The 15808-nt window shown below is 44.2% G+C and overlaps 1 protein-coding gene across 1 annotated transcript in view; it reads right to left on the bottom strand.

Annotated features, from left to right (window-relative positions):
* Otud7a (OTU deubiquitinase 7A) overlaps positions 1 to 15808 on the bottom strand; it is a 311702-nt gene that overhangs the window by 59794 nt on the left and 236100 nt on the right. Inside the window, exon 5 of the mRNA XM_055623230.1 lies at positions 1790 to 1972. Within this exon, the coding sequence (XP_055479205.1) occupies positions 1790 to 1972 (183 nt within the window). The remainder of the gene's footprint in view (positions 1 to 1789; positions 1973 to 15808) is intronic.

The following is a 15808-nucleotide window of genomic DNA, read 5'->3' as shown; positions in this document are numbered from 1 at the left end:
CAAAGCTATGAAAACTTGTGGAAAGGCAGAGTTTGCATTAGAGAGTAATGATAGGAAACCTACAGACTCAAGGAGAACAGACAGACAGCTGCATGCTAGACACAGAGGGTTCACAAACAGATCCTGGGAGGGCTGGGACTTTAAAATATGGTCCAGCTAGTATTTAGTCAGGAGGGGAAAGGGAGAGGTGACCTGATCAATGTGAAGGGAGGAAGCATTCTATTCAGAAGACAGCAGCCTAGAGACTTTGTTATTGTTTATAAGGATTGCAAATGGATGGAAACACCCGAGGACAAAATTGACAGATCATAGGAAAACACTTTATTTTATTTTTACTTTTTGGTTTTTCAAGACAGGGTTTCTCTGTATAGCCTTGACTGTCCTTTGTAGACCAGGCTGGCCTTGAACTCACAGAGATCTTCCTGCCTCTGCCTCCCTGAGTGCTGGGATTATAGGTGTGTGCCACCGAGCTGGAAAAAGGTTTATTAACCATGCATTTTTGTTTCTAAATCCAGAGCAGAACTCACACGCTGGGCCATTAATAATGTTAACATTTCTATAGAAAGAACTCTTTTGAACACAAAGTCATCAGGCAAATGACACAGTGGCAAATACACACGGGCATGGGTAGAATCCTCATAGAGAAAGCTACAAGTTGATAAGGAAAAGCATACCAACTGATGGAAAAATGAACCACACGAGGAAACAGTCATGTAGCAGAGGAGAAGGCCAATTAACAGGCAAAGTGGAAGTTAAAACAAGATTCTGGTTTTCACCCTTCAAACTACACAACAAGGCAAAGCCATAGCAACAATATACAGAGCTGGCAGGAGCAGAGGGAAGCACTGGGTTTGGGCACAGTGAGCAGAAACACAATCAGGAAGATGTTTATAGGCAATCATTGCAAGGCCACTGCATGGCACCAGCCTGCAGGGAGCAGAGCACCAACATGAGATATATAGGACTAAGCATTTAAAAAAATATTTATTTATTTTCATTTCCTCCTGTGTGTGAGTGTCTTACCTGCATGTGTGTATGTGTAACACCCGAGAGCCTGGTGCTCTATCAGGCCAGACTAGTGCATCAGATCTTCTGGAGTAACAGACTGTTGTCAGTTGCCAGGGAGGTTCTGGGAATCCAGCTCAAGTCCTCTGGAAGAGCAGCCAATGCTCTCAGAGCCTCTTGACAACAACATTTATCATGGATGTGTGGGGGTGGGGTGGGGCACTGGACAACCAACTGGCAACAAAAATGGAAGAAAAACCAGGACAGCCATTTGCACACACCGTCTAAATATACGACGTAACAAAACGTAGCAGCCAAGAGTTGTGTTTACTGCTCAGGAAAGTAAGCAAATTATAAGCAACATGTCTTCCTGACCTTTGCACCTTTGAACAAACATAGGAGAAGAAAGTACACTTGGATGATCAATGGCTATTCATAAAGTGAGAGCTAGGAGATGAGACCAAAAAAAGCCTTTCAAGTTTCCTTTTATAACCACTGCTACAAGTCTATTTTAGACTGACGATGGAAAAGAACAATAGAGAAGAAGAAACTCATGGAAGAATGAATATGCTACTGAATGACCTGAAGACTAAGCTGGAGGTAACTGGAGGACTAGAGATGTCTGTCAGGAAAAGCAGGACTGCCCAGTGGATTGCATCAGTCACACCCTCCTTCCCAGGGAAGGCAGAAGTCACAGACTCTACTACAAGGAGCAAGGCATTGGGGGTTCAGTTTGCCTCAGCCTGGTGATGCTGACCACATGGACAAGCCCCACAGCTGGTACCTTGGGCAATATCGTCCTGCCTCTGCAGGCAGGGCCGCTCCACCTTGTGCCCAGGCTGGGGCAGTTCTCGCTCCGGCTGCTTGGCGCACCTCCCTTCGTTGAACACATGTGGCAGGTTGGCTGTGTGCACCTGTCGGAGTTGCTCATAGTCGCTTAGAGCAGCTGTCAGGTCCCAGTTCTTGCCTGTGGGTAAGAAATGACAGGAGATTATAACAGAATGGGAGGAATCCTGGCTTTGCTGGAGAGAAGGTGCCAATCAGCGTGTTGATGAGCAGTGTCTGAAAGTAGACTTTGACTCCCATAACTGATGACCTGAAATATGTGAGTACAGCTCCTCACATCACCTTTCCTTAACGCGTGTGCGTGCACGCGCACACACACACACACACACACACACACACACACACACCTGTAAACAGTATGCCTCTAATGACAATCAAAGTGTAGCACTTAGCGTATGCCAGGGAGGAAATTTAGGCCACACAGCACTGGTTTTGGACACTTGAAATGGAGCTGAGAAGTCTTACAGGTCAGGTTTCCGGAAGAGCATGGCCTAACTTCTGAGTTGTCGGCACACAATGCCACTCAGGGACATGCTGACTTTGGAGACTGCCATTCTGGAATGATCACCCTTCTGAGGGCTTATGGATTCCCTAAGGTCTCACCCACGAGAAGCAGCTGGAGGACTAGAGATGTCTGTCAGGAAAAGCAGGACTGCCCAGTGGACTACCCAGCCTTGAAGTCTGAGCCCTATTCTTTCCTCCTGTACCCTTACCTGTGAGTTAACCTCCTGGGAAAGAAGTAGAGGAAGGAATAGGCCACGACACAGCCATCTGGCAGAACCTTTGCACATATTTGCAACACTGCTCAGCTCCAGTATCTTCCAGATCACAGTCCCACCAAAGAATGATTAGGTGAACTTAATCATTCTTTGTCCTTAACCAAGGTGATTTCATCTTGGTCATGAGGAACAAAGCACCGAATGCTAAAAGAACAAATAGAACTCTCAGTTTGTAAGGCGTTTGCTCAGCCTTGCACAGAAGTGCAGAGGTGCAGCTTGGGCTGCTTGCTCTGGCTGGCGCTTCAGCTGTAGCCCCATGAGCACTACAGCATGCTCAGCTGCATACAGGGATGATGAACATCCCAGCAGGGCCAGGGCTGGATGTTGCTCTTAGCATATTCTCAGTTGTTACATTTTATCAATGGAGACTAAGGAGCCAGGTGCTAGGGTGAAATCCTGCTAGCTCAGAGAGCCAGAGAAAGCACACAGTTGACCTTCCTTGTCAGTTCATGTCCCCAAACTGAATGCTCCTCCCTTCTACTTCCTGTGTACCTCCCTATTCCCTGTTCTCCTCCTGATTTGTTCTTACTCTGTTTTTTCCTATGTTCACTCCCTGTCAACTGGTTGCTTGCTCCGTCTCTTGACCTAGGGTTTAATTTTATTTAATCCTGTTTACAACATTCAAGCAGAAAACTCTTGGATTAAAGGTGTGTGCTAGAGCTGAGCCACACCACAACTAGGTTTTCCAGTAAACAACACAGTATGATCAAAGATCCTGCAGCCAGCAGCGGGATGCTGATACAGAATCATGCTATTTCCAGTACCAGGGGCGCAGGCTTTGGAGGACTTCTTCAGTGACTGTGATGAAGAGCTTGAACATAACAGACTCCATTTTGTCACTGGCCTCCATCTTATACATGACCTAAAACTTACCCCTGCTTCAGAAAAACTCCTGTATCAACTGCAACATTTCTGCGAATGACCACAAAACGTGCCAACTCTGAAACTAGCTGTTCAGAAAACAGGTCACAATTATATGTTATCATTATGGTTACCAAAATAGTTACTCCAGCTAGTTACAGCTTGCCTCTAGCCAGTCACCATGTAACAAGCTTGCTCTTGTTAAACATCACCAGGTCCTGTAACTGTCACGTCTGGAAGCCCCTTTCCCTTGCTAAAAATCCTATAAAACCTAGCTTCTTTCCAGGTTCGGCGCTCCTAGCCTCTGACTGCTATGTCAGTTTATGCTGGGAGCCTGAGCTTAAGCTCAGAAAATAAGTAAAGAAACAAACAACACCATAAGTATATTTCAAAGGCTCTTTGCTTTTGCATACAATTTCTGACTCCTGGTGTGGTCGATGGTCTTTTGGGGTCTCGCAAACTGGGCACAACAGTGACAGTGACATTATATAGCCTTGGGTTCCTTCTCTGTACAACTGAGTTAATAAAATCCACCTGATGAGAACTCTTATGAAGGCTAAAGGACACACAGAGATGGTGTTTTTAAGTACTCAGCATATGGAAAGCACTTAGTAAATGTTATTAATCAAGACAACATCCATATTAGTTGTTAGGAACAGTTAGCCCAAACCATCTGGGTTACTCACAAAAAAGGGTAATATATTTGGTGGAACTTTATGTAGGTGAGAGGAGGGGGTGCCAATGTTATGTGGACCTCCTTCTTTGAATGTAGGTATGGGCGGGTGGTGGTCATGACAACAAACAGAAGAAATTATAGACTGTACAATCACAGTGTTCCAATCCACTCATGTGACAAAACTTGGGAGTTTTCCTCATTACTTATTGCCATTATCACCATTCAGTGTAGGTTTTTGCTCGTGTCTGATTTATATTGCTTTCATCAAAATCTCTAGTGCAATCTACAGCTATGCTATATGATTAAACTTCTAATTTATTTATGTTTGTGTGTCTCCCTACCTGATGCATATATGCAGAAAGGCAGGCAGGACATGAGGTGACCCAGGCCCTGGCAGCATAGACCAAGAATCAAAGCTGTCTCAGAATGAAGTTAAAGTATGAGGAAAAGAAAAGCAGACCACAGTCAGAAGAGTTGGAACCATAAGCTGGAAAAAATAAAGGGATAAAATTAAACAAAAAGAAAGAAATGGGGAAAGAGATAGGAATATAAATAATGTGACAAACTGTTTCTCTGAGGTAGAAAGAAAATAAGTAAAGAGACAACCCCATGAGTATAGTTCAAAAACAGGATGTGTAAAGAATAGAAAAAGAAAAGAATAAAGAACTTTAAAAATCAAAGTTTGTGAGGCTGGAGAGATGGGTTAGTGGTTAAGAATGTTTGTTGCTGTTCCAGATGACCTGGGGATCAGTCCCAGCACCCAAGTCCAGGGGCTCACAGCTGCCTGTAACTCCAGCTCCAAAGGGTCTGACACTCTCTTATGGCCTCTGTGAACATCCACACACATGGCATACATGAACACACACATATACATAAACAAACATAATTTTAAATAGGCAATTTACTAAAATGAAATTTGGTTCTATTTAGTGAAGTAACAGCTTTTAAATGTTGACTATTTTTATTATAGTCAATATTAAATTTACATCAGAATTTACTCTTCTAAAATCACCATGTTCTAGAGATAAACATTTAAGTGAAAAGGAAAATCAATCTGGCAACATTTTTCTTGGAAGCGGTATTCAAACCCAGGATATCACAGGATTGCAACTACATGATATTAAACAAGGGAATGGGTCTGAGCTAGGAGCACTTTATACCTTAGAGCTGGAACAAGGTCCCACATCATGAAAGTGTGCATGAACCTAATGTCCAAGGTCTATGTTAAGCTACCAAGAGAATGGAAACTTAATCTGACAATGGTCTCAGAGGTGAGGTATTTGGTGACAAGTATATTAGGACATTAGAGTGGAACTCCCACAACTGAATTCTGCGAGCTTTATGAGAAGAGAGTGAGTATGTGCATGCACACACACACACACATACACACACACACAGATATACACACACTCATAAACACACATGTATTGACACACATAAAAACACACAGGTACAAATACAATCATATGTATAGACTACACACAGATAAACACACACATACAGATAATGACACACATGCATGGATACACACACAGATGAATACACACATGCACAGATATACACCTACAAAATCTCTGTGTCTTACACACACACACACACACACACACACACACACACACACACGAGTCACACACATTTCTACCATGACATGAGGCAGCCTAGAAGACCCCTTGTAAGAGCCCATCCAGACTGCTGGAACTTACAGCTTCTAAAATTAAAGAGGAGAGAAGCTGGGAGAGAAGGAGGATAGAGCATTTATTGAGGCATAACCTGGGAAATTAACTTAATTGTCTAAAGGAAAGATAAAGAAGATAGAACAGGAAAGCAGACTTAAAAGTAGCCATTAGTCAGTAGATGCAAGTTTTCTAAATACCAGAAAAATATTTTAAGACAAAAGCTAAGAAAACATAGTGTTGACATTTAAATTACTCACAGATTAAATTGGAATATATGACACAACCTATCTTATTTCCACAGCAGCATGGGAGTAGGCTTTAACAAACCAGTTAAGGAAAAGGAATGAATACTTACAGTATATAAAAGAGACACATAGTGGTAGAGGCCTGAGCTCCTTAGTGGGCTGAGGCAGGAAGATTACACTTTCTTTTTTTCTCACTAATTAATTAGATAATTAATTTACTTTACACCCTGATCAGAACTTCCTCTCCCTCCTCTCCTCCCAGTCCCTACCTCTCACTTCCCCTGCCCTCCCCCTATGCCCTCCTTTCTTTCTTCTCAGTATAGCAGGATTACACTTTCAGGGCCAGCCTGGGAAGGCTAGTCTTGGACAGCTCACTGAGACTATCATGTGGAAAAAAAAAAAAAAAAAAAGCTGGGGACGCTAGCTTAGGCATTGTACTGGCGGAGCATGTCCAAATCCCTAGGTTTAATATATAATACTGCCAAAACAAACAAACAAACAAACAAACAAAACCAAAACCAAAACAAAAACACCGAAAGCAAAGCTAAAGGCTACTACACGATACCTACCAGACAACAAGACAATAGCAATAAGCTTCTGCTCTTGTAACAACACAGAATTCAGGTCTAAATCATTAAATAATAAGAAGAAAGCAACCTGGTTGGGCCTAAGGGTTCAATTTACAACAGAGACATATTCATTGTTCTTCATATTCTGTATTTGTGATGTGTGGGCATCCGAAGAGGCTCTCCCTCTGCAGGGCTCCACTTCACACCCTGCCTTCACTGGCTGTTACATGCCGCAGATGCCCCTGCCCTGTATCTTTCTCAGGCATGCTAGGATACCAATAACTCATGATGGTTTCTAACCTTGGAGCCTCCTGACACCGCAGGCTGGCCAAGCCCAAACCTGCCTGTCTGCCCTGCCTCCACTTCCCACAGAAACCACAAGAAAGGCCCTGTGCCCATGCCCCACACCCCTCTGGCACTTTCATGTGCTGGACCGTGCCTCCTGACTCACGAGCAGACTTCCTACAACAGTCGTCTTTGTTTGCACACCCAATTAAAGCAAATTCTAGGCATAGATGAAAACTCAAGCCATAAACAGCTACATATGGAGTATAAAAATTAAAAGGCAGAAATTACCACAAGGATCTGACAAAGACACTGGCATAAATAATTACGAGTCTACTGTAAGTGGGGCAGACAGATCTATAGTCTGGGGATGGAGCGGAGGGCCTCTTACCTACTAGCAGGTGTTCTGCCACTGTACTATACTGCTGTTCTGCAGGGCGGGTTCTAATATGGCAGCAACTAACCTCAAAATCAGTCAGCTTGGGCTCCTGGTTGCCACTGGCTGGGACAGCAGCCATGCTTCAAATTTCCTGGCCCTCTGGAATGTTCCCCTGACAACTGAAAGACTCTGTCTCAGGAATGCCATCTCACTTTTGCTCACCACCACAGAACTCCACCTTGCGCTGGGTGGGATACCCTCCTCCGCCCTCACAGGGATGGTGGGTGAGCAGTATACAGCCCATAAATAGCATTTCATGACTAAAAAGCTGGATATAAATGAGCAGGCTTGAATAAACAGCCCTCATGTGTAGACAAAAGTTAGTCAGAAAAGATAAAGGAATAGAATATTATAATTATATTTATAAGATACAGTTATAATTTATAAATTATAACCCAAAGATAAAATATAGAGGAATATCCTTAAGTGTAGGAAACGTACCCTCACCCATCAATCTACCTCGCCAGGCTACATAGCGTTTCTAAGGGACACACTGTGGGGTTTACACTTACTGAGTTCTTTGTTTGGAAGATTTCATATCCTGGTTTCTCCCTAAGTTAGCTTATACGTTTACTCTGACATCCCAAACATAAGTAGAACCCTGTAACTAGCAGCATTACACTTAGGCAGTATAAGATAAGATTAATTAACTTATCTATTGCAGCACTGGGGATTGGATCCAGGACTTTGTACGTTCTCAGTCACCACTCTGCTATTGAGCTAGAACCCTGTCAGGAAACCTATAATGTAACCTAGTTACATTTATCTGGAGAAATAAGCATGAACAACCAGTTTTGAAAGGAATGGGATCAAAAAGGAAGGATGGGGCTCAGACATCAAAGCCCGTTTTGCCATCCTGGATCATACATAAACACAAGACAGCTACAGACTCTCAAAAAGCCTCAGGGTCATGAATGAATCAGAAAGCCAGGTCACATGCCTATCTGGGATACGCTTGTAACTCAGATCACACATGAGAGACTTATTTCCAAAGTACGTCAGTTAAAAAAAAAATCTAAGGAAAAAAAAAACCGCAGGCCTAATGCTTGCAGAGTGTGAAGGCACACAGAGCACTGACCTGCAGGCCGCAGGGCAGGAAAAGCTGTTCACAGGGCCACGGGGCAGCAGGGACTGGGGGCTCCACATACAGATATGCAGGGTTGTAGAACAGGGTTGTGTTCACAGACTCTTAGTCTGGGACAAAGCCTAAAGAAGGACCCCTTTTGGGGTCCCAACAAAGAGAAGGTGCCAGTGGAAACAGCATGATCTATATCTGTTTTATCTAGAAAGCAATAAGACAACAATTTAACACTTCCAGAAGATATAAAGGCAAAAGACAGGGCCTGAGAGTCATGGAAAAGCATTTCAGATCACCTAAACATTTACACAGATATAAAATATAAATAACCAAAGAACCACTTTACATATCAAAGAATGGCAAAAGTGCAAATGTTAGCAGCCAGCCAGCCACTTGGTGTCTCACTGTGAGCGTTGTGGAGGAAGTCCAGCTCCCAAGACTGAAACTTTAATAGCATTCATCGAAGACATGGATGCCTTTATCCTGTTACCCAATATGTCTACTTTTGGAAATTCATCCCAGAGAAGTACCGGTACACATGAAACAGGTTGTGCAGTGTAGTCATTATGGTGCACTGCAATAGGAAAGCGTGTCAAGTACCCAGGAACAGACAGAGTGTTTAAGTGCCTCAGAGCATCCACCACCTGACACAACGCTGTGCTGTGGTGTGAAAGAGGACGTAGCCATGAAGGCACGTAGTACACGGGATGGGGGAAACACCCATAACTTTATCTCTGGAGGAAAGCTACACACAGAGAAAGGCACACAGATACACATGTCTATATACACAGAGGCACACACATACATACACACACACAGGCACACATACACACATACACACACAGGCACACAGACACACACAGAGGCACACAGACACACATGGAGGCACACAGATACAGACATACACACAAACACATGCATACACACAGAGGCACATACACAAACATACACAAACACACACATACAGACATCTATAGACACACAGACAGAGGCACACACAGAGACACAGACACACACAGAGGCACACACATACATACATACATACATACATACATACAGACAGACAGACAGACACATACACACAGGCACACATGTTCTGCTTGCACCTATGTGTACAAATGTTGGAAAAAAGCAAAAAAGTAGAAGTGGGAATAAAGGCTGAGGAGGAGAGGCACTGGAGACAGAAAAAGGACAATATTTTCCATGTCTTCTTTTGAGTTTTAAGTTATCTAAACTACTTAGTAAAACAAATAGTAAAGACATTACACATTTGAAGGGGGTTTAAAGATCACTACTCAGTACTTTAAGTAAAACAGAATGAGAAATTTTAAATAAAACTATGTTTGCCTCTTACCAGAAATGGAAGAACCTGACTCATTTATTTCCACAGTCAAGGATTTTGACTTGTGTACTTATCAAATAGAGACGTAAAGAACCAATTGGAATAACCCAGTCTCCACACACACACACACACACACACACACACACACACACACACATGGTATTTTGAGACAGGGTTTCTCTGTGTAGCCTTGGCTGTCCTCAAATTCACAGAGATTCTCCTGGCTCTGCCTCCCTGAGTGCTGGGATTACAGGAGTGCAGCACTGTGCATGGCTCCAGCATTGATAGGGTTAATCAGCTATTTTTTTTTTATTGAAACATAGAGAAGAAAATTATACCAATGATTGCCTGAGCTCATTCCAAGTAGGTTGCAGGCTAGCCAGTTTTGTCCATTGGAATTGAGATAATCATGTTATTTCAATTAAGATATTCTGCTTAATAATCAAAATAGAGAACCTTAAAACATAAAAATGAATTGCTGAACATTGCACTGCCAACCCTGTCCTGGACACCCACTGTGTCCCTGTGTCTGCTCTCTGACTCTCTGTAAATTACGTTTGTCTCATCACTCTACTGATACAGCTCTTTTCATCATTGCCCTGATTTTCACACTGATATCTGGAAAGTCACCGGTCTCCATCCAAGATGGCTGGCCTCTGTTTGCCCTCTGAGTGATCTCCTCTTCCTTCACCACCCTCCCCTAAGTACTTCTTGCATCATAATGCTGCTCCAGCCCTTCCTGCGTTGCAGTGCCTTCCCCCCCCCCCCCCCGACACTGTCATTTCTCAGTGCCCAGATCAGAACCATGGCCTGATGGAAAACATTTAAGAGCATGCCTTACTTCTGACTGGAAAGTGTTCACGCATGAGAGGAGGGCTGGTGTGGGCTGTTTTTTCCCCACTCCTAATACTTTGGATGCTGACATGGTGGTTTATGGAGCTGTAGGAACCTTCTTGCAAACAAACATGAGAATATTCATGAAGAAAAGTCCAACAGCAAAGATCGTCTGAGAAACAAACAAACAAACAAACAAAGAAACAACAAAGGGCTGGAATACGAGCCTGAATGAACTACTGCCAATGACTATGTGTTACCTGGGCATGCTAGTGCACACCTGCAGTCCCAAACTTGAGGCTGTGGCAGGAGGATGATGAGTGTGGGCCAGTCTGGGCTTCATAGTGCATGCTAGCCTCAGTTACACAGTGAAACTCTGTTGCAAAAGGAAAGCAAAGTTATGATTTATATATGTGTACATACATATATTCATCTCCATGTAAAGATACATATAATTATTGATTATAAATAGATACTCCATATACACAGATATACATGCATGTGTAATTACATATAATTGTACAGAATCGACTACTGTATACTCCTGTTACTTGCATTCCAGCACATTCCTAAATAATAATGATAAAAGACAGATAATTCAAATGGGACCTATGTGACATGGGGGGGTCACAGGGTCCAGTGGAGCACCTAGGAAGGGACAGTGTCTAGGACTTAGAGGATGATCCAAGAAGCCTCCATAAGGTCTCACTTTAGTCTGAAACCCAGAAGAGTGAACATTCTCGTGGCGAAGAGTCAGGAGCAGGAGCTCGCATTGGACAAACGTAACAGCCAAGTCAGCCTGCAGTTAGGGATTGGCAGGTCACAAGGAGTGGATAGTGCTGAGACCGTGAGGGGAGAGGGGTGGCCAGGGTGAGGGCAAAGGCTACAGGTGGGAGGATGGGGCCCTGGGAGAAGAGCAACAAAAGCATTCTAGATAAAAGGTGGTAGATTAGAAACAAAATGGTCATTTCAGAAAAATGACTCAGGTTAAATAGCAGAGGCTGTGTCCGAGCCTGGGAAACACTGGAGGTGCGGAGCAGTGTGGGAGCTGACTGTAGCAGTGCAGACAGCAGATTGATGGCCTCTCCAGTGAGGATGGAGATGAAGGTTCTGGAGGTAGCTGTAAGGATGGACTCTCAAGGAGAAGAAAGGAAGGGGTGTGCTCAGGGTCTGGTTCAGTGGTTAGTAGCCAGCTGGCTGACTCACAGTGGTTCACATCTGGGCATTATTCAGCCATTACTTTCAAAAAAACCAAAGACTTTCTGAACATAGGCAGTTTGTATTCCAGAGAAGGACTGCTGAGTGAGAGGGTACTGTACTGTCTAGTCAATTTTACACCTCACCCACTGCCCTGCAGGTGACTCTTTCCAGAATTCCCTCTTCAATCTGTTCAGTGGCATCCTCCTGCAAGATTTGGAAGGAGGAAGAGGACAGGCAGAAACTCCTGCAAAGCCCTTCCTTTGGGCATCCAGCTGGCTGGGGTGAGGGCAGTGGAGGACCACTTGGGACTCGCAAGGCCTCCTTGAGTGCTAGTGAGCCTCCCACTGAAGCAAGACTTCTGGTTTCACACACTTGCATTGGATGAGTAAACTCCAGTTCTCTTTCCACCTTAGGAAATCCAAAACAGCTCTCAAGCTGGGATCAGAATGTACTCCTGGGAGTTGTTTGAGAAATCAGAAGTATAGAGTTCAGATGGCTCCCTGACAGCATGGGGACCAGTAGCTGCTGTCCATGGACCATGTTGATGGAAAAAAGGGCACAAGTCTGGGAAAGCTCAACCTTGCTGACCATACCAGAAAGCAGCAGGAGCAAGAGGCACCCCGGGGTTTCATCTCAGCTCTTGGAGCTGAAGTGTCTAGGCCTTCCTTTGAAGAACTTCTGTGTTCTTCTAGTTGTGAAGGTATTGATGCCCAAAACTGATACTTCCAGTTACTGAACCATGCAAATTGCACTCAGAGCCTGTCTGGACCTCATATGAACAGAGTAGGTCAGTAATAACGAAAGACAGGGTTTTGAGTGCTGCATGGGATCCCAGGAGTACTCAGGGGGGCTCCGAGGAACTGGTATCCTCACATGGCTCTGAGACCCCTGAACTGTCAGAATCAACTTTTTCTCTGTGGCCTGAAGTCAGCCTTGCTCTCTGAAGAACCTGGCAAGGACCTTATCTAAGCAAGTGTGTTGCATTCAAATTCCCACATTATAACTCAGTTCTGGGAGAAAAAAACAAACAAACAAACAAAAAAAAAAAAAACAGGCTTATCAAAAGAATAGCAAACATACACAGGAACCAACTGAAAAATGTCAAGCTATGAACTGCCCTACACAGGGCCAGCAGAACTCTTTCTATGGGATGAGTGGATGCTGAGAAGAGAGAAATGAGAGGTCTCTCTGGCACAAATACTGTAGAGGCATCACACACTGGTCACTTAGAGTTTGCAGAGGTTGGGGTTTGAGGTCATGACGCTTTGCCTGCCCCTGGCTTGGTTATTCATCTACATTTATGTATGAACTGTGTGTGCCACTCACTCTTTCTTGTCACTGAAAGGACTGAGTTCCTAATGCAGACTTTAAGCTACAATTCATCAAAATCAAGCCAAGTGACAAATAGAGACCATTCAGGATGGGTTTGGTGACTTTCAAGACTTTGCATATCCTCTGTAAGCAGTGTGCAGCTAGCAGGATGTTAGGTCATTGTTGTTACTTGAAAATCTAAAGCTAGGGAAGTAGGAGGGTGTGACAAGAGAGGTGGGCCCTGCCAGGAGCCTTTCACCAGCACTGGCACCACCTGTTGGTGAGTTCCACCTCCCCTGTAATGTCTGATGTCACAGAATGACATCTCCCACATTGTTCTCCTGGTAAGTCCCAGTCAGCGGGGGAGGAGGGGCACCCCTGTCTGACATCACTTTGTGATGTTGGGGAAGTTCTATCTCTTGCTTTGTAGTTTTGGCAACACTTGGAAAAACTAGTTGAGGTCAAAATATAAGGGACACTGTAAATTTTATGGTTTTATACATAAAAACCAAAATGGGCTAAGAATGGTTTCTTTAGTTCTTCGGGAGTCTAGCTGGAATCAGGAGAAAAAAGGCAGACATGTCATATTGGCAGTTGGCCACAGGAACCAAGGGAGGGAGGAAGCGAGGTGGCATGGCACCTGCACTGTGTGTAAACAATTCTAGATTTACATACAAGTTGTACATGTCACTGAAGGGACAGCAGTCCTGTAACCAGCATTAAAGACCTATGCTCGCCCGCCTCCAGGAGCACTCAACACTGGTCACTCCTTCCTGTTTTCATTTTCTTCTTGGCATTGGGATATCATAATACTTCTTATGAAACGTATAAAATGTTTACAGACACATATCAATGTGTATATCAGTGGGACTCACTGTGATATCCACCCCCTCAGCCCCAAGCATGCTCTTTCCTTTACCACACCCTTCCCAACTTCTAGTAGACATTACTGTACATTTTTCAGCTTTCTCATTTGAGAGAGAATATGTGACATTTGTTTTTCTGTCTGGCTTTTTTATTTTTTCTTAACATAACGTCTCTCGGTTCTACCTGCTTTTCTGCAAAAGACAGGCCTTCACTTCTCATTGTGGATGAATAGTTCTTCCCTGTGCATATATGCTTCACCCCCACCACACAGGCAGGCTCCTGTATCTTGGGTATTTATTTGCCACACTCCTTTGGCTTGTCTCTTTTGTCACTCATGGCTCTTTTCTTGTGAAAGCCCTTTAGCTCAGAAATAAGTCTGCTCCCCGCTTCCCCCAAGCTACTCTCAAGAATGACATCTGCGTACTGACATCCCTGTAGACTGGCCTTTCCCCAGCTTCAACCCCCCCCCCCCCCCCGCTGTGCTGGGGCGACACAGTTCTCAGAGTGCTGTATAACAAAGCTGCTCATCCAGGCTTCCTGGACAGATTCTTGACCCGTTCTCTACTCAGTGGTTTGACTTAGCCACTGTGGCTTCTCAAGCCACAGCAGGAGCTTCCTCCTGCTTGCTTCCCACTGTGTCACAGTGGGAGTAGATTAAGTACCCTTTAGGGAAGGTGGCCTCTCTGATTCCTCTCCTTCCTCCCATCCATAGGCCCAGCAACCTGCGCTCGCAGCCTTTTAGGAACCCAACTCTCACTCTCTTTCTCACTGAGATCCCAGAGATGGACACCTCTGACTGTTGTGGATGTAAACATGATTTTGGTTTGATCCCAAGTGTAGGATATGGGACTGATTCAGATTGTCCACAGCAGCAAACTATTTGCCTTAGGCGGGCTCTGAGAGAGGCTCTTTGCCAGCTGTAGGTAGTTTAAATATGAAGACTCTGAGAGGGAATAAAGGCCAGAGCCCAGAGAAAGGGAGCTCCCCCAAAGAAGAAGGCTACTGATGCTTTCCCCCTGCTCCTCATGTTGACGGGTGATGGAGTTTGATGAGAAGTTGGAGATTTCCGAAACAAAGATTGGCCTTTCCACAAGGAAACCAGCAGGAAGTAGCTAAAGAAAACTAAACCACCTCTCCCCAATAATGTTCCTTCTCTCCTACCTGTTATTGGTGTGTTGGAAGGGATTGGGGTGGAGAAGGGAGAAAGAGATATAAGAAACCAAAATAAAATTGAGTTAAAAAATATGCCCATATCTGACTATTACGCTAGTAACTGCAGAGACTTCTGCACTGCCACCTGGCTTCCCACAGTTTCCTTTGGGGTGCACCCTCTGTTTTTCTCTTCGTCTTTAGGCTGCTACAGCTATCCAAACAGAACTTCCTACCAGGAAGTCCTAAAGCTCACAGCTCTTCCAGCTTGGGATATTCCCCAAACACCTGCACTACTTCCTCTAGTTTTTGGTGGCTCTCCTGAGATATGCCACCCTCATTTTTATTTTTCAATCTAAAATACCACATATCCTGGCAGCCAGCAGCATCAAGAAATGTCTGCACACCTGACACCAAGAAGGAACCCTACTGAAACTTGCCTGTTCATGTAGAAAAAAAGACACAAGGTACATGTTTATCCAAACCAGAGTGAGCCAGCAAGCACACACTCATCCACTTAAACAGCATACTGCTATGCAGCAAGAGTAAGGCAATCAGATTTCACACAACCCAGATGGGTCCCAGGAACATGCTGTTGTGGGAGGGGAGTATGATCCTAGGGATTTGTATGATCTTAGCTTCATTT

The sequence above is a fragment of the Psammomys obesus genome, unplaced genomic scaffold (genome assembly GCF_907164565.1).
Source record: "Psammomys obesus unplaced genomic scaffold, mPsaObe1.curated_primary_1811, whole genome shotgun sequence".
Classification (NCBI taxonomy): domain Eukaryota; kingdom Metazoa; phylum Chordata; class Mammalia; order Rodentia; family Muridae; genus Psammomys; species Psammomys obesus.
The sequence above is the reverse complement of the archived record's forward strand: the minus strand, read 5'-3'. Positions and strand labels throughout refer to the sequence as shown.